At 48.1% G+C, this 19,602-nt stretch overlaps 1 protein-coding gene across 1 annotated transcript; it reads left to right on the forward strand.

Annotated features, from left to right (window-relative positions):
- The first annotated feature begins 1,589 nt into the window (after nt 1-1,589).
- Nucleotides 1,590-18,907, forward strand: SPI1 (Spi-1 proto-oncogene). Its single transcript, XM_080931607.1, has 5 exons — nt 1,590-1,681; nt 4,014-4,110; nt 16,760-16,947; nt 17,720-17,888; nt 18,288-18,907. The coding sequence occupies exons 1-5, from the start codon at nt 1,637-1,639 to the stop codon at nt 18,605-18,607; spliced, it is 819 nt and encodes a 272-aa protein (XP_080787733.1). The 5' UTR covers nt 1,590-1,636; the 3' UTR covers nt 18,608-18,907.
- The last annotated feature ends 695 nt before the right edge of the window (nt 18,908-19,602 follow it).

Raw genomic sequence — 19,602 nt, forward strand, 5'->3', positions numbered from 1 at the left:
AGAGTAGTCTCACTAGAGGTGTGTGTGTCCTCAGGGTCTGAAGTGGGGGACAGGTGTGTGACTAGGAACAGGACTTTGTTTTATTCTTTAGACCAGATGGATGTCTGAAAGGCAGAAACCCTTTTCATTTTCCCAGAACTCAGCATAGAGCTTGGTTAACATTGGGAAGATGCACGGATGGATGGATGGATGGATGGATGGATGGATGGATGGACATATAATATGTAAATAGGTAGATCAATTAATAGTAAGGTGGTGGATGGAAAAATTGATAGGTAGGTAGTATAAATGTATGGGTGGGTGGATGAGTGGATGGGTAGACAGACTGATGGATAGATAGATGGATGATGGATAAATGAATGGAAAAGTAGATTAGCAGGTAGACGATGAGTAGATGAGTAGACAGGGAGATGGGTAGATATAGGCAGACTAATGAATGAGTGAATAGATTAATGAGCAGATGGATGGGTGCAAGAATATATGTGTAGATAAATGATGGGAGGATGGATGGGTGGACAGACTGACAGATGACCAGACTGATGGGAGATTAGATCGCGGATAAAGAAATAAAAATACAAACTGTTAGCAGATAGATGGGATGATGTATGACAGACAAGGGGCTAAAGGAGCATGGTGCTAAACACAAGGGTGAGCGTGCAAGCTGGACGGCTGAGAAAGCAGCAGCTGATGAGCAGAGAGATGCGTGGGCTGCAGAGATGACAATCATAAAGACACAAGGATAGGAAGACAGGAGAGGTGGGACACACAGGAAGGTTTAGAAACTAGGACATCCAGACAGTAGCATTCAAAGGTTGGAGAAACTGGGAAATCCGGTCTGAGAACAATGTCCTTAGGGGCCTAAGGCCAGCTATGGTACTTAGCTGTGTGGGAGGCTATAAACACCCACGGTCCTTCCCAACTGGAAGGGAAGCCCACTTGAGAAGTCAGAAAAGGCGATACAATGTTCGAGACCCAACGGCCACTGTTGGCCCTAATCGGTTTAGGATATTGCAGGGCCTACAGAAAGAGCCAAGCCAGGCAGCCTTGGGACCAAGTCCTCCACCTGCCAGATTCACCCTAGAAATTAGGAACCCACACGATCACTATTCTGACCCCCCAAAGAGAGGGTCTTGGCCACCATAGGGGTCTGAGAAGAAATCAGTTTTATTAGGCTAAAAGAATAGTGGACAACCTCAGCAAGGCCTAGCGGCCAGAGCAGCAGAAGCCTTCCGTGGTAGTGCTAGACTTTCTCCCTCCCAGCCCCAGTTTCCTCTGGGCAGGGGGCCTGGCCCCCTGGCTTCCCAGGGCTGCCCTTTGAGAACCACCTGCCCCAGCCGGCCAGAGACTTCCTGTAGCGCAAGAGATTTATGCAAACGGGCTGGGGCGGTGATGTCACCCCAAGGGGACTATCTCCCAGTGGCAGGCCCTTCGATAAAATCAGGAACTTGTGCTGGCCCTGCAATGTCAAGGGAGGGGGCTCACCCAGGGCTTCTGTAGCTCAGGGGGCAGGCCTGAGCCCTGCGTCCGACCCACGACCGTCCAGCCCCCCCACCCCTGACGGGGCACCTGGTCCTGAGGGGGATCCGCACTGATCCCCACCGAAGCAGGGGATCTGACCAACCTGGAGCTCAGCTGGATGTTACAGGCGTGCAAAATGGAAGGGTTTCCCCTCGTCGCCCCTGTGAGTACTGGGGCTTCACTACCAGCCCAGCCTGGGGCCTGGGGATGCGTGTCCATCTGCCTACTAACCCTCCAGCCCACTCGCTGTCCTCCGGCTCCCTATCAGTGGGAAGTTGGTGTTTCCTCCCCGAGCTGCTGGTCTGAGACCCAGCGAGGGGCCATTGGCTTCCTTAGAGCATGCCCTGGCAGGCGGAGGGTTGCCGGCTGGCCCCATGGTGGGGCTGTGATCGGTGGGGCCTGAACAGCTATTTATAGATAGGTTCAGTGGCAGGCCGAACTCTAGGGCAGGGTACTGGACTGAAGATGGCGAGCCCGGCTACTGAGAGGCCATGGAGGAGGAGGTCTGGAGACGGCCTAGGAGACTTTGGAGGCAACAGGAGAGGTTTCAACTCATAACCTGTGGGCTCCTGAGACAAAGGCTCTTAGGACTCTAAGTCACCCATGGGTCCCCAACATTTCGTTTGTGGCCTGGCATAGACGAATGGCTGATGGTCCAAGTGTTTGGGCTTTGGGCCTACATGGATCTGAGGGTCTGGGGCAGTGACAGGACTGGTGTCTTGGGGCCAGGCTGGGCAAGAGCAGCACATACAGCGGAGATACTGCAGTAAGATTTGTGGCAAGGACTTAGTGCAATACGAAATCAGGTGAAGGAGACTGGGGGCAGAATAGGACAGAGATTGGGGCTGGGGTAAGAGGTCATGGCTGGAGTTAGGGTGGGACAGGGACACAAGCAGGTGGCTACATCCCGCTGTTCCTCCTGTTTTCAGTGACAGTCGCAGCTTCAGGCAAATGGCAGCCCAGAATCCCTCAGAGAAGACCCCTTGGAGGTGTTGGGGCAGTGAGGAGAGGCTGAGCAGGGCCGCCCACCAACTCAGCTTTCCTGAACCACACACAGATCTCTTCCTACCACCCAGCCTTCAAGCCCTCAGTAGCACCTTAGGTCTCACATCATAGCCAATATCCTGCAACAGGGGCAGGCCTCAGACCCAGGGCAGCAGGACAGCTTCTGACCTCCTCACAGGACAGAAGACAGGCCGGCCAGATCCCACTGTCCTCACCTTATCCTGATCCCTTCTCCGCCTTCGGAGACGGTGCCAGAAGTCCACTCTATTTCAATTAAAGCCACTGTCCCTGACCCTTGACCTCTCCTAACTGTGGATATGGGCACAGGGCAGACCTCCAGCTCCTATATCATCTCCTTAGTCCCCCTCTTCAGCCTCAGAAGCCATCCCAAATGTCCCTTGAGTGGATGGGCTCCCAAGGCAGCCCTGGCCCACCAAGCAAAGCCACAGTAACTATTGTGCAATCCCTGGGCACACTCTGCGGGGGTGGGGAGAAGCCCAAAGACTGACGGGAAGGCTTGGGCGTGCATATCCCTGAGCCCAAGCAAGTGAGAGAAAAGATGGAGGAGGCAGAGGGAGAGAAGATGGAGAAAGGAGGGAAGAAAGACAGGGGAAGGAGAGGAGGGCAAGAGGAGGGAAGAGAAATTAGCAGTGGCAAGGAGTCCATTCAGGACACTGGAGGGAGGAGGCACAAGGGACAATTCCCTGGTCCCCAAAATCTGCCTGGGTGACCTTAGTACAAACAAATCATCAACACGACAGTCATCATGTCGGACTGTGCCTGCCTGGAGCTAGACCGACAGAGGCTAATAGGGAGGGAGGAGTGGGGGGGCGGGCTGTTGCAGAGGGATACAATGTAGCACTGGACAGTGGAATGTGGCTGGCTCTGAAAGGTGTGTGAACAGAGCTGATGGCTGGGATGGATGTGAGCGTGAGCGTGTGTGTCAGTATACATGTGTGTGCCTGCAGGGGAATACAGTGGGTGTCTGTGAATGTAACTGTAGTGTGTGAGACTTGTGGCTCAGGAGAGGGTGAACATGCCCGTGTGTGAGACAGAGACAGGACAGGAACCCAAGAGTGAGCTTGTGGCCATGTGAGAGTGAGTCCCCATGGGTTTGGGTGTACATGTATCACAGGGCGAATTTGTACGCGTGGGGGAAGGGTGAGTTGGTGGGAATGGAGAGGGTAACAGGTTCCGTCAGCCAGGGTGTACGTGAAATACTGCAGTGGATCCTAAGAGAGGAAGGGACTGCATGTACCCACTCTTCATGGTTCTGCTGACCTCTCTAACTCATCATTGCCTTAGCACACTGTCCTCAACTCCCCACTACCGCCTTACCCACTGTGTCTCTGAGTACTCTTGGATTCTAAGCTAAGGCTGGGCAGCCCCTAGGTCTCCCAGTCAGGGAAGGTCACAGGTCTCAAACTTAGCTAAAAACCTCACTGAATCTCTTCAACAGCTCGGCGTCTGACACCTTTCTCTCTCAACAGCCATCGGATGAGCTGGTTACTTATGAATCAGAACTATATCAACGTCAAACGCATGACTACTACTCCTTGATTGGTAACGATGGAGACAGCCATAGTGGTGAGTACTTGGTCCTCCACCCCTCATCCCAGCATGCCCTGGGGCTGGAGAGAGGCTATTTGGAATTCTGAGAGAGATGTAGGCAGCTACCTCATCACCGCATCCCACAACATCTGCCCCATTTATGAGCATCTTCTTGTGTCACGGGCAAATTTAGTGTCTTTCTCGTTTACCTTGTCTGGTTCTTGGGGATTTTCAAAAATAGAGATTTATTTTCATATAATACATTTTTATTGTGGTTCCCCTTTCCCAACTCATTCCAGATTTTCCAAATCCACACCTCTTTCTCTCTCATTAGAAAAAAAAAAAAACAAAAAAACAGACATTTACAAATAAAATAAGATAGGGCTCAGGGTTTAAGAGCACTGGCTGCTCTTCCAAAGGTCCTGAGTTCAATTCCCAGCAACCACATGGTGGCTCAATCATCCATAATAGGATGTGACGCCCTCTTCTGGTGTGTCTGAAGACAGTGACAGTGTGCTTATATAAATAAAATAAATAAATCTGTAAAAATAAAATAAGATAAAATAAAAACAAACCAAAGTAGGATAAAACAAATAGACAGAAAAAAAAAGAGCCAGAGAAAAAGTATAAGCAAGAAACACATAAGAGTTCCAGGACAGCCTGCTCTATACAGAGTGAGTTCCAGGACCGTCAGGGCAATGGAAGAGAGAGAGAGAGAGAGAGAGAGAGAGAGAGAGAGAGAGAGAGAGAGAGAGAGAGGAGAGAGAGAGAGAGAGAGAGAGAGAGAGAAGAGAGAGAGAGAGAGCCCGCACGCGCGCGCACACACACACACACACACACACACACACACACACACACACACTTTAAAAGCTGCCTAAAGTATTGTGAGATAAAAACAGCAACAAGACAAAATTCCAAAAACACCATTGAGTTCATTTGTGTTGGCATTCTGTATGGCCCTCTACCAAGTGAATGTGACCTGCCACTAAAGAAGCCTAATATTTCCATTTTGAGTGCTTATCAGTTGGGGATAGCTTCTGGGTTAGGGATGAGGACTTCTGTTTACTTTCCTCACTGGAACCTCATCTGGCTTAGACTTGGGCGATTTTGGGACCAGTCCTTGGGGACTTTTCAGTTAATGAAGATAGATGGGGTGCTGGCTGCTTGACTAGGCCAGTGAATTCTGGCCCAGGTAATCTATCCTGTACCTGTGCTCTTTCCTGACCACTCATTTTACCTCCTTCTCTCTCTTCTTGTTACCCCCCTTTATCCAAACCCCCCTGGTAAGCCTCCCTTTCGTACTGTGTGGCTAACTGCCTTTTTCTATTGCCACTACTGAGATTTGGGACTTGGTAACTCTGTTGGTTTAGCTTAGCAACTTTTTTTTTTTTTTTAAATCTCTTTTAGTAGATGCCAGAAGAGCCTTCAATCATGACAGCCTTCTCTCTGCCCTCCCCCAACCCCACTTGGTTGAACAACCCTGGGTCAAATGAAAGCTTTTGACATCCCTTGTTGAGCAGACATCAAGGCTCCCCAGTCTGGTGGAGGCAGTGAAGAGTTCTGGCCCCAAATGTCCACCCAAAACCTAGCCTTGTTCTCTAGAAAGTTAAGGGGAGAGGGAAGAGACTCTTAGTGATTGGAACCTGAAATGAGCCAAGAAGCACAGCCACCAGACTGGGGCAGGGGACTCTCCAGAATGCCTGCATTTGGAGAGTCATTGTCAGAGAAATGCTCAGTGCCACGCCCAGTGCTGCCGTGTGTGACGTCACACAGTTAATGCTTTTTTTTTTATTTGAAAGCCAAACTTTAAGAGCATTGTCACCTGGCACTCAGCATGAAGTTTCCTGGAAGTTCGTCCTGCTGTGAGGGTCTACCTCAAGGGCACAGGCTTCTTTCAGATCCCCAGTGCTAGAAAGGCTTCTTTTGTTCTTCTTAAACTATATTCAAAGTGTATAAGAAAAGCACCCTCCCTGGGTGAACTTCAGATAACACACGTTATCTCGTCCTATGTTGTCCTTATTTCCCTTCACCCAGATGACACCAGGTGACACCACATCACCCACCTTTCCAGCAGCAGGTGGATTGACTGAGATCCTGCTGGGTCAAGGAGGGCTCCCCCTGGTGGCAGAGGTCTGGCAAGCACAGCGGGGCTTGGAGCCTCTCTGCTGGGGTTGGGGCAGTTTGGCTTAGTCTCATATTCAAGTCACTGGGTTTGGATAAAGGCATTTTCTTCAAGAGTTTTTGCCACCTCGGTTTTGCCTTTATGTAGTTGCCCAAATATCTAGAAATTAGATGTGGGATTGTGGCTGGGAAGATGGAGAAAGCACTTCACAGGAAGGTTGGATTCCCTGGCTCAGGGTCCCAAGTGGGTTCTTTGTATCTCTGCAGGGCTAGAGCAATGACCCCTGGTCATTCATGGCACTCTACTTAAGGCATGAGCCCAGAATTCCTTCAGAGACTCCTCCAGGGTCTCTGGGTGTTCCTGTCTCTTCTGAGTCTGTCCTGGTCTCTGGTCTCTACTGGAACATTCTATTAGAAGACTCAAAGAAAGAGTCTTTGCCCTTCACATCCTTCCTTGGATTCATGCCTGTCCTTTGTGTCCACACCTTTAAGAAAGCGATGCTCAGTGGAACCCTGACTTCATTGATTTCACCAGTTGTGTAGCCTTGGGGCAAACAACAGAGCCTCACTGAAAGCCCCTTCCTCATCTGTCAACCTGAGACCATGGAAGCACCTCACAGAATTGTATTAGTACTGTGTGTACCATGCTAAGAACAGGACTGGGTGAGTGCTCAGTATGTGGTGTTAGCATTGCTGTACCCAAGCAAGCAGCTAAGGCAGTGGTTTTCAACCTTCCTGATACTATGACCCTTAGTACACTTCCTCATGTTGTGTTGACACACAATTATTTTTGTTGTTTCTTCAGAACTGTGATTTTGCTACTGTTATGAATTATAATGTAAATATCTAACATGCAAACCCCAAAGGAGTCACTGACCTAGGTAACAGCCACTCATCCATCCATCCATCCGTCCATCCATCCATCCACCCATTTTTCCCATCCATCTACCCATTTTCCCATCCATCTACCCATCCATCCATCCATCATTCATAAATTTACCCTTCTACCCCCTCATCTATTCTCTCATCAACCCATCTTACCCACAACCATCCTCCCAGTCAGTTTACACCTCTCCTCCTCTGCTCATCAGTGTGTGGAAGCCCTGCTTACATGAATGCTCAGGGAAGCCTGTGAGAGAATAATGGCTAAGCTGAAATCTGAGTGAAGAGAAAGGACCACGCATGTGAGGTGGATGAGGACAGGGAATAGCAGAAACAAGAGCAGGAAGCCCTCAGCAGAGGACACACGGCTACAGGTCACCAGGAGACAACATGAAACCAAAGTGGCCATCAAAGGGCAGATCAGAAAAGGTCTGAAGGCCATGGAGGAGTATAAGTTGTACCCTGTGTCTTCACACTTGCCAGGACAGCCTCTGCTACTACATTGTAATTAATCTTCCTGGAGGGTTTTGAATAGGGAAATTACATGATCTGAATAGCCTTATGTTTGGTGAAAATTTAAATACACTTTCTATTTTTTATATTCTCTCTCTCTGTGTGTGGAAGAGAACAACTTGTGGGAGCCATCTTGCCAGCCTTAAATACATTTTAAGTGCTTAATTTTAAACTATTAAAATGACCAATGCTCAGGTGTTGGAGAGGGTTCAGCAGAGAAGACCACTGACTGCTCCTGCCAAGGACTCAAGTGTGGTTCCCAACACCTCTCTGGTGGCTCACAACTGTCTGTAACTCACGAGTACCACTGAGCACATGGTATACTGGCACACGTGCAGACAAAACATCCATACACATAAAAATAAATAAATCTTAAAACAAAAAGTTCTCAATGCTACAGTGAAAAACACACAGCACCTCAAGCAAAGCCTTTTCTCCCACCGCCCCACTGCCGAGGACACTTGCAGAAGCTCCGTACTACATCCATCATATGTCTTTGACACCTCTAGTCTGTGTGCTCAGCTTGCTCTAGAGAACACTTTTCCTTCAGAACCCTGGAGTCACAGGGGATGCCACCGTGAGTACCAGAACTTGGACTAGAATGCTCAGGGTTGGATGCCCAGTGCTTTATCCACTGAGCCATCCCTCCAGCTCCATAAACATCGATTTTTATGGAAAGCCTTCTAGGTGTCGAGCAGAGATGAGTCAGCTCAGTCTTCCAGTTTGAGACATGTATCTGTGCACGTAGGCTGTGAGGAGGAGTGTGGACAACAGCCACTCACAACACAATGCTCACATGTCTGCCGGCTTCCCATTGTTCTAGGGTTGTTATAATCATGTGACTAGCGCACAGCTCCAGAGAGGCTCTGCAGGAGATGAGGAATGTCTGCGCTGTGTGGCGTTGTGTCTCTTCCTGTCTATTCTGGGCTTTCACCTGTGAGCAGCAGTTTGCTTGTGTCAAATTTCAGAGTGGAAAAAAAAAAAAAAACCCTTGTTTTCTGTTATAAATTTGAAAGCATTTCCCTACTGTCTTCTGGTTATTACAAGATTTTGTTGTTGTTGTTGTTGTTGTTTGGTTGGTTGGTTGTTTTACAACATCTGGCGCCATTCCATGTGTTCTCCTTCTTATAATCTAGAGTTTTATTTTACTTTTTTTTTCCAGTTTTGTCTCTCTGGAAGTTATTTTTCTTTTTTATCCATTTCTCCTCATCTCTCTCCACCCCCTTCCTTTGTCTGTCTGTCTCTGTTTGTCTCTCTTTTTTGGATTAATCATATACTCAGGCCAACCTTAAACAAGTTATCCCCCTGTCACAGCCTCTCAAGAGGTAGAATTAGACCGATTTTAAATGGTCCAACTGGCTGCCAGGTAGATAACGGACATAAAAGAGGCAGGAAAGGAACTGGGAGAAGGGCGCCTAGAAACAAGAGCATTGCTGTAGTGTTTTCCTAACTTGACACATGGAGGTTTAGATGAGAGTAGCAGCAATAGAAAGAAACAAAGGACACAAGCTGGGGAGTGGGGAGTGGGGAGATGAGAAGATGGGGAGCTGGGGAGTGGGGAGATGAGAAGATGGGGAGTGGGGAGATGGGGAGATGGCTTAGTAGGTAAAACTGCCTGTTATGTGAGCATAAGGGCCAGAGTTGCACCCCCTAGCACCTACTTAAGAAGCCAGGCACAGCTACCAACTGTACCACCGTAACTCTGACAGGCAGGGCAGATCCTGAGAGCTTCCTGGTCAGACTAGTCAAAATGAGAGAGTGTCTGGTTCAGTTTCTTTCCCTTTCTCCTTCTTCTGAGATAGAGCTTCACTAAGTAGCCTTGGCTGGCCTTGAACTCAGTATATAGGCCAGGCTGGCCTTGTACTCACAGAGATCTGCCTGCTCCTTCTTCAGTGCTGAGATTATAAGTGTGTACCACCATGTCCAGGGAGAGACTGCTTTAAAGAAAAGAAAGAGGTGGAGTGTGAGAGAGAAAGATACTTGAAGTCTTCTTCTGACTTCTGCATGTGCACACACTCATCTGAATATCTACATGTACACACACATACACACCAAAAACCAAAGCAACCAACCAAACAAACAAACAAACAAAAGGGTTAGACATAAGAGAGGTTTTGAAGGTATCACAAATACACACATAGTATAAAATTTACCATCCTAATCTTTTAAAATTATTTTTGTCTATTCATATTTCTATCATCTATTCACCATCTATCTACCTACCTACCTACCTACCTATCTATCTATCTATCTATCTACCTATCTATCTATCTATCTACCTATCCATCTATCTGTCTGTCTACCTATCTATCATCTATCTATCTATCTATTATCTATCTGTCTGTTCGTCTATCTATCCATCTATCCATCTATCTATCTGTCTGTCTATCTATCTATCCATCTATCTATCTATCTATCTATCTATCTATCTATCTATCTATCTATCTATCCATCTATCTGTCTGTCTATCTATCTATCATATATCTATCTGTCTGTCTATCTATCTATCTATCTATCTATCTATCTATCTATCTATCTATCATCTATCTGTCTATCTATCTACATATCATCTCTCTCTATATATATAGATATATCTGTCATCATCATCTATCCATCACCTATCTATCTATCTATCTATCTATCTATCTATCTATCTATCTTTTCATTTATCATATCATATCTATCATCTATCATTATCTATCTATCATCTATCTATTATCTACCTATCATCTATCTATTATCTATCTATCATCTATCTATCTATCTATCATCTATCTATTATCTATCTATCATCTATCTATTATCTATCTATCTATCATCTATCTATCAATTATCTATCATCTATCTGTCTACATATCTATCTATCTATCATCTATCTATCTACATATTTATCTATCTATCCATTTATCATATCATATTTATCATCTATTATCTATCTATCATCTATCTATTATCTATCTATTATCTATCTATCTATCTATCTATCTATCTATCTATCTATCTATCTATCTATATATCATCTGTCTGTAGTTATGCATGTGCCAGCATGGCATGGAGATCAGAGTCAGTCTCTCCTTCCATCACGTGGCTTCTGAGGAATCAGTCAGGTTGTCATGTTTGGTGGCAAGTGCCATTGTCAGGCAACCATCTAATCATCCAAAGGCACATGGAGTAGTAAAATTCATTCCCAAAGGCTGGGCACGTGGGCATGATGGTTTGTGCCTATAATTCCAGACAGGGGATCAGAAACTGAAGATCAGTGTCTAAGTGAGTTCAGGGCTAGTCTGGGTTACTAGGCCCTGTCTCAAACAAAACAAGACAAAAACGCACCTGCGCTGTTGTGTAACCATCACAGTTGTCTTGAGTACTCATCTTGCCAATCTGAGACCCTGTGCCCATTATACAACCACCCATCTTCCAACCCACCACCCCTGACAACCTCCTTCCTTCCTTCCCTGTCTCCCTCTCTTTCTTTTGTTTTTGTTTTAAGAGTTTCTCTCTGTACAACTTTTGCTGTCCTGGAACTCTCACTGGCTGTCCTAGAAGTTGCTCTGTAGACTAGGCTGGCCTTGAACTCAGGGATCCCTCTACCTCTGCCTCCCAAGTGCTGAGATCAAAGGTGTGCATCAACACTGCCTGGCTCTACTTTCTTTATGAGTTTTATGACATTAGGTGCCTCTGATAAGTGAAGTCACACCGCATTTTTCCTGTTCTAACCGGCTCATTCCACATGTCAGCATGGTTCAAGATTCTCCCATGTTGAGCATATGCCAGAACTTCTCTGTTTCCAGGTTGAATACGATTTCACTATATGAATACATTTGGAAGGCAGCTATGTGCATGACCCAAACAAACCACTACAGTTTGCTTAATGGCTCGTGTATTGATGGATACCTCTGCTGTCTCTACTTTCTGGCTATGGTGAATAAAGCTGCTGTGAGCATGGGTTTACAGTCTCATTAGGACTCTGACGTAGACTCATTCAGTTGCACATTCACAAATGGACTTGCTGAACTTGCTGTGTCCTGTGGCACTTCTTTCTTTAGTCTGTGTGTGTGAACGCACACATGCACATGTGGATATATGTACATGAGTGCAGGTGCCCATGTAAGACAGAGGCATCAAGTACCCTGGAGCTGGAGTTACTGGCAGTTATGAGCTGCCTCATGTGGGTGCTGCTGGGAAGTAAACTCAGGTCCTTTGGAAGAGCAGCGAGCACTCCTAATAACTGGCTGTCTCCTCAACCCCTCTTTTTTTCTTTTTTGGAGGAGCTGAAATGCTATCATTCACAAAGGCAGCAACAGCTTTACAAGCCTAACAACAATGCACAAGGCTTGTTTTCAGCAATCTTGTTGTTGCTGTTGGCTTTTAGCAATCAGCAATCCTAGGGCTGGGGTTTACTCACACATCTGTGTAACCAACCACTCAGCCTTCTTAGTGACTGTCCTTCCCCCACCTATCAAACCTCCGTCCACCTCACATTCACCTCTTCATCTAATGAATACACCAGTGGTCTTTTCTGTGCCAGGCACAGGGCTAGATGCTGTGGGGTGAACAGGATGCTGGTATGGTCAGATTCAACTGTGTCAGGGGAAGAATTAAAACTCCAATAATCAGGATACCTAGCTGAGAGAAACAAACCATGAGGCCTCCTGTTCTCCAGGCCTTGGCAACACACCTGCAGGCTTTTCTGGAGAGGCTGTTCTGCAGTGGTAGTAATTTCCTAAAAAGGAGGGTTTTTTTGGCCCTTCCTTTCTTGATTCCTCACCTCCTCTGGTTTTGTTTGTTTTGTTCTGTTCTGTTGAGACAGGGTTTCATGTAGCTCAGGCTAGCCTTGAATTTCCTATATAGCTCATGCTGGATTTGATGTTCTTTTGCAATGATTTGTTTTTATTGTTTTAAATTGTGTGTAGGCGTGTGTGTCTGCTTGTGTGTACGTGCATGTATGTGCTAGTGTCCTCTGTCCTCAGAGGGCAGAGGTGTTAGATTCCCTGGAGCTCGAGTTATTCTGAGCTGCCTGACATGGCTCTGGGAACTGAACTCAGGTCATTTGGGAGAGAATCGGTGCTGTTAACCTGTGAGCCATCTCTGCAGGCCCTGATCTTCTGATTTGAGAACACTTTGGCTCTTCTGAGGATAGCCCTGGCCTTTGACTGGGGTTTCTGTCCTGAGGAAACAAGGTCAGCTTGGTATTTTGTAATCTTAATAGCACCTTGTTCTTGTCCTTCTTACAACTAAGAACATGGATGAGTGGGTGGGAACAATAAAAGGTCAAGACAAATGGACTGACAGCTCTAGTGGTTTCCACTGGTGATCCCAGCACATGAGGCCAGCCTGGGCTCTATATCAAGACTGTGTCACAAATGGGCTCTTGTTTGGCTGAGTGGCTGGGTGAGTCACAAATGACCGATAGGTAGATGGAGGTGAGTAGCTAGCTACGTAGGTGGGTAATGGTTGGTTGGATGGGTGTTCAGACAGATGGACAGAAACATCAGGAGAAGCTCTCAGGGTCACCATAGGCCTTACTTATAGCTTACATCAATTACAGTAATAGGCTAAATCCCAAGAGTTGGCATGGCATAGTAAGAGTTAAAGAACAGTAAAAGTCTCTGGAATTACATGGAAATGGGTTTGGATCATGACACTACACTACCAGGGGTTGCTGTAGACAAAGGACTTAACTTTTTTTAAAATTTTGAGATAGGTTCTCTCTATGCATCCCTGGCTGTTCTGGAACTTGCTATGTAGACCAAACTCGCCTTAAACTCACAGAGATGCTCCTGTCTCTACCTCCCAAGAGCTGGGTTAAAAACAGAAATTAATCTCTCGAGTCACAGCTTCCTTTACTGTCAAAAGGAAGAGTCTACAGTAGCATCTACCTCCTCAGAGTAGATAGATGAGGTGGGTTACAGCCTTAGTGCAGTGCCTGGAGGTGGTGAGTTAGCAGCAGTGATCCCATCAAGCCCTGAGACCTTCTGCATGGTGGACGCCTACAGGATGTAGAAAGTGGACATGGAGCTGTCACAGATATGCAAGTGACATGATAATATTCTCTGAAGAGCTGAGAGTTATGCCAATGCCGTGTGGGTGGCTGCAGGCAGAAGGCAAGGTGGCACAGTAAAGGGGCAAAACATTCACAAAGAGTTGTCCAAGCTGGGCACTGTGGCACATGCCTGTAATCCTGGCACTTGGGATGTAGACACAAAAGGACTAAGACTTCAAGATCATCCTCTGCTACACAGTCTAAAGCTAGCCTATACTAACTGATACCCTGTCTCAGAAGGAGGGAGGGAGGGAAGGAAGATAGATGGAAGGAAAGACAATGACAGAGCAAAAGAGAGAGAGAGTTGTCTAGAGCGAAGCTTACTGGTTCAATTTTGTATGAAGTAAGAAAATCACCAAGAACTAAAGGCTATCCTAGACTACATGGCCCATAGGTTCTGGGCCAGCCTGGGTTATCAAGTAAGACAGGGAAAATAAGGTTCAGGAGGCCAGAAAGGCTGACCTTTGCTCTCTGAATCATTTCTTGGACACTCGTTCTGGGAGCCCCATATTTGGGATGAGCTTGCTTACCAGACTGTTGGTTACATAATTGTCTGGGCACCCAAATGAAGGAGAAAGGTGAGGGTTTGAAACCGTCTGTAGCTCAGGAGACTGAGGGCAGTAAATCTCCTACATTCCCTTTCCCCACCCCTCCCCCAATGCCGTTGCCACCCACAACAGCTTGGGGAAATGCTTCAGAGATTACAGAGGTGGACGGTGCCGAGCCCCCCACTCTCACCTAGAGGACTGCAATCTTTGCAAATATTCACGGTTCCTGTCCCCGGAGCTGGAGTGGGCCGAGAAAGAGACAGGGGAAAGTAAATGGTGGTGACCAAGAGGAAGCTGGGTCTGGATCCAAATAATAGAGCCCCATTCTGTCCTTTCCGGTTTAGTGACCTTGGTTTTTGGTCCTGGGACTCAAACCCAGGACCTTGAGCATAAGAGATTAGTATGTCCTGCTATATGGCCCTGGGCTTTCTGTTCTGAGATAAGGTCTTGCTTTCTAGCCCAAGATGGCCTCAGACTTTTAAAAACATATTTTTTATTATTTTTTTGTCTCTCTGCTTCTCTATGTCTTTCTATGTGTGTCTCTCTCTCTTTGTGTGTGTGTTTGTGTGTGTGTATGTGTGTGTGTTTGTGTGTGTATGTGTGTCTGTGTGTGTATGTGTGTCTGTGTGTGTGTTTGTGTGTGTATGTGTGTTTGTGTGTGTGTGTGTATGTGTGTGTGTGTGTGTGTGTTTGTGTGTGTATGTGTGTTTGTGTGTGTGTATGTGTGTGTGTGTTTGTGTGTGTGTATGTGTGTGTGTATGTGTGTGTGTGTTTTTGTGTGTGTATGTGTGTTTGTGTGTGTGTATGTGTATAGAGCTAGAGTTACAGGAGGTTGTGAGTCACCATGTGGGTCCTGGGAACCCAACTCTGGTTTTCTGTAAGAACAAGTGGTCTTAACCACTGAGCTACTTCTCCAGACTCAGGCTTCAAACCTTTGTTTTGAGTTAGGGTCTCATTACATCTACATGGCCTGGAACTCACATGCAGACCAGCTCCAGCCCACTCCAGCTCTGGGGACAGGAACTGTGAATATTTGCAAATATTGCAGTAGAAAAAAAAAATGTGTAGACTCACACAGCCCAGAACCGCTTAGCAAGACAAGAAAGCTAGAGCCAGGCGTGTAAGCAGACATCAAAAGTCTAAGTCGGGGTGATCACTAGTTCAAACTCAGCCTGGTTAAGACCCTGCCTCCAAAACAAAAACAAGGATGGGTGAAGTGGCTCATCTTGGGACCCCTGAGGTGGAAGGAAGGAACAGTCTCCAGAAAGTTGCCATCTGACCTCCACGCATGCACAGCATATTTGGCCCCTCCCATTAAACAAATAAATAAAAACAATTTAAAAAGAGCCCTGTGATATTGGCACATAGCTGGAAAGCTTATGTCATTTCTTAGGGGATGTGTGAGTGAGGATTTGTTTGTGTGAGAGACAAAGGAAAAGCAAGAAGATCATAGATCATAGGCACACATGCCTGTGTGTGCACACATGCACATATGAACACATGCACACATTCATAATGCACACATACACACATGCACACATACACACATACACACACACACACACATACACACATGCATACATGCACATGGTTACTGGAGGACTTCCCCTGGTTCAGCACCTTCCACACTCCCTTAGGCCACAAGAGGAAATCCCTCTCTTAACACCACATTTTCATTTTTTTCTCTCTTCTTCTTAAATTCGTTATTGACATATGCATGTGTGTGCTCCTGTACGGCAGCACACTGAATTCAGGTTGTCAGACTCGGTGGTAAGAGCTTTTTCCAGCTGAGCCTTCCTTTTGGACTCCAAATTGTGCCCAAAAGTCCCTCAGACAGGCAGCAACTTTCGTTCCTGGAAAAGGTTCAGGGAGAAACATCACAGAGCTTCCCAGGGCTATGTGGTCCACCTGTCCACAGACACCAGACCCTCACGGGGGCTTTCGGGGGAAATCTCTTCCTTCAGCCTCCCGGGAACCAGGGTGTGGTTGCCCCATACGTAGTTTTACAGAAGCAGTACTAGAGGTTTGGACATACTCTGGTATGTGAGAAATGTCAGCCCCATGACTTTGAAATCATACCCTGATCACGTGACAAGGATCCATGCTTGTGACTTTAGGTAGAGGCAGGAAAGGTGACCGGTTTTCCAGGCCTGCTGTGGGCCTGGGAGCCCTTACAAGTGTCAGTTTATTTGTAGTCTTCCATTAGCAATTCCACCCATTGTGTGGGTGGGTCCACTGAGACCAGAGAGGCCTAGGCCTGTGCTGAGATCACACAGCCAACAAATGGCAAAGCCAAGATTCAGACTAGGGCTCAGAGGCCTGTGTCTCTCTCTGGACCCAGTCAGGAAGCAGGGAACAGAGAGGCTGCTGATTACAACTCCAGGCATGACTGCTGTTAGGGGCTTTGATATTGATGTGTTTGGAAATCTCTCTAAGCTCCAGAGTCCTTTCTATAAAGCAGCAGTGGAGTAAGGGAACATTACAGGAGACGATTAATGTAAACCGTGCAGCCTGAGGGATTATTTTGTTACTATGGCCTCTCCCTGGCTTACGCCCTCCTCCCTGGCTCTCTTCACAGATCATTACTGGGATTTCCCCACACACCATGTACACAGCGAGTTTGAGAGCTTCCCTGAGAGCAACTTCACGGAGCTGCAGAACGTGCAGCCCCCACAGCTGCAGCAGCTCTACCGTCACATGGAGCTGGAGCAGATGCATGTCCTCGATACCCCCATGGCACCACCCCATGCCAGCCTCAGTCACCAGGTGTGTGCTGCTGGCTATCCTCTGTCCCCCAGACCTCCAGGCCTGTGGTGAGGCAGAGAACCTTCACAGGAAGTAGACATAGGCTCTTACTCAACGTGGCTTCCTGATCTACAGAGCCAACGGCAGCTGGTACCCCAACGGCTGTGCTGACCTCCTGCCTGACCTTAGGAACCCACACCTTTATTTTGCAGAGGATGGACAGACTCCGTATGATCTCAGCCATCTTCTTCCCCCCTCTCCATTCCCGTTTGTGGCCCTCAGTGTCCCACTGACTGTAGTTCCCATTTACTGTCCCTTCACATACCCAGAATCTGAGTCACTAAACGCTAGCTTCTACTACCGACTCCATGTTGATCTTCACTGCTGACCATACTCTGCCCCAGGAGCCCTAACCGCAGCCATTGATCTCTGACCTCCACTGCCCTTTCATTGGCTTATTAGGGCTCACTCACGTCCTTATCAAGCCCCAGCTCACTGCTCCCCAGGATCGCCCCTCCATTCCTAGTCCACTACTGGGCCACACGGCCCCTTTGCATGCATGAGGATTACAACATACCTTACCCGCCCTAAACCACAGAGGGAAAGGTGACAGGCTCAGAAATTAGCAACCCACTGAGCTGCACCCCCGAGTCTTGGTCCAGACTGGCCCCTCGCTCTTCCTTCTTAGTCCTCATCCCTGCTGACCACTCCACAGCACTATGTCTCTCACTCGGCCCCTCCCGCAGCCCTGCGCTGTCCCTGCTTGACTTCATGCTTTTCCTTCCCTTTGCAGGTTTCCTACATGCCCCGGATGTGCTTCCCTTATCAGCAACCCTTGTCCCCAGTCCACCAGCAGAGTTCTGATGAGGAGGAGGGTGAGAGACAGAGCCCTCCACTGGAGGTGTCTGATGGAGAAGCTGATGGCTTGGAGCCTGGTCCAGGCCTTCTGCATGGGGAGACAGGTAGGAATCTGCCTGGGGTCCAGCTGTCACTACCTGCATTTACATTTACGTACCTTGTGTGTTCTGTAGGGCATGTAAGGGCCTATATGTGTATGAGGTCATATGTGTGAGTACCCGTGAATGTGTGGGGGCCTGTGGGTGTGTGAGGTCTTCTCTGTGAGTGGCTGTGTGTAAAGGCCTTTGGATAGGCATGTAGATATGTAAGAGCAGATATGGATATATGTATGGATACGTGTGACCTGTAGGTACGAGGACTTGTATACAGGAAGGAGCGTGTACATGAGTGGGGATGGGCACGTGTGTGCTTGTACCTACCATGGCCGGGAGGAGCTGCTGGGAGGGTCCCTGCAAAGCCCTTGCATCCTGTCCACAACCCACTTGGTTGTCCATCTTCCATAGGCAGCAAGAAGAAGATTCGCCTGTATCAGTTCCTCCTGGACCTGCTGCGCAGCGGAGACATGAAGGACAGCATCTGGTGGGTGGACAAGGACAAAGGCACCTTCCAGTTCTCGTCCAAGCACAAGGAGGCGCTGGCGCACCGCTGGGGCATCCAGAAGGGCAACCGCAAGAAGATGACCTACCAGAAGATGGCGCGCGCGCTGCGCAACTACGGCAAGACGGGCGAGGTGAAGAAAGTCAAGAAGAAGCTCACCTACCAGTTCAGCGGCGAGGTGCTGGGCCGCGGGGGCCTGGCCGAGCGACGCCTCCCGCCCCACTGATCGCCCGCAGAGCCCGCCAGGCTCCCGGCCCCCTCCGGCCATAGCATTAACCCGTCGCCCGGCCCGGACACAGGGAGGACATTCCCAGGGCCGAGGCAGGACTGGGGCCGGGCCTCGCCCTCCCATGCCCGGCCTGGCCCGCCCCGCCCGCTTCGCCTCCCACCAGGACTCTAGCCCGGCCCATGGCCACCTGGGCCTCGGACCTCACCAGATGGTCAGCCTGGTTTAGTGGCCACGGTGCTTCCTTGGGAGTCTGGCGTTGGCACTTTTTTGTATATTGAATGCTTTTTAAAAAGCTCTTCTCCCCACCTCCCGCACCTATTAGCTAAGTAAAATTATTGTGGGCTATTCTGTCTCATTCAAGTTTGTGTGTACCGGGTCCAGGGGGCGCCCCGTGTGCACGGATGTCTCTCCTTTTTGTCCAGTGAACATGCTTCTGAAGCTGGACTAGGGACACCGGGACCATGGACAAACAGCGCCTGTTTCTAGGGAAACAAGTCCTGGCTTGTTATGGGGCACAGGGATCATACTGAAGGGCCATCAGCACCAGGAAGGCTTAAGTCTCAGTGAAGCCTGAACTCAGTGATGGTTGTGAGACCATGGCAATTAGCACAGGTGTTCTGATCGTTTAGCATCTGTCAACTTTGAGGTGAAGAGCCTAATATCTCCCGACTTCATGGAATGGGAAGGTGAGGCTCCTGATAGTTAAATCAAGGTCGCACAGGGTGAACTCCAGGGCTGCCCATCACTTCAGTGCAGGGTAGAAGCTCCACTTATCTGAAGGAGGAAATGCTTCTGCAGAAGTTAAGTCCAAAGCCCCAGGCGCTACACAGCATTCGGGATGATTTGATTGTGAACATTTCCTTCACTGGCCTGGCCACAAAGCATCCGTAACAGAGACTCCACAGGCACAGCCTTCCCTCAAAGCTACAGATGTTGGACAAGGGACATCTGTAGACATCTTGCTTCATTCAGGTGGCGTAGACAGAGCGTAG

Source organism: Micromys minutus (assembly GCF_963924665.1).
Source record: "Micromys minutus genome assembly, chromosome: 17".
Taxonomy (NCBI): Eukaryota; Metazoa; Chordata; class Mammalia; order Rodentia; family Muridae; genus Micromys; species Micromys minutus.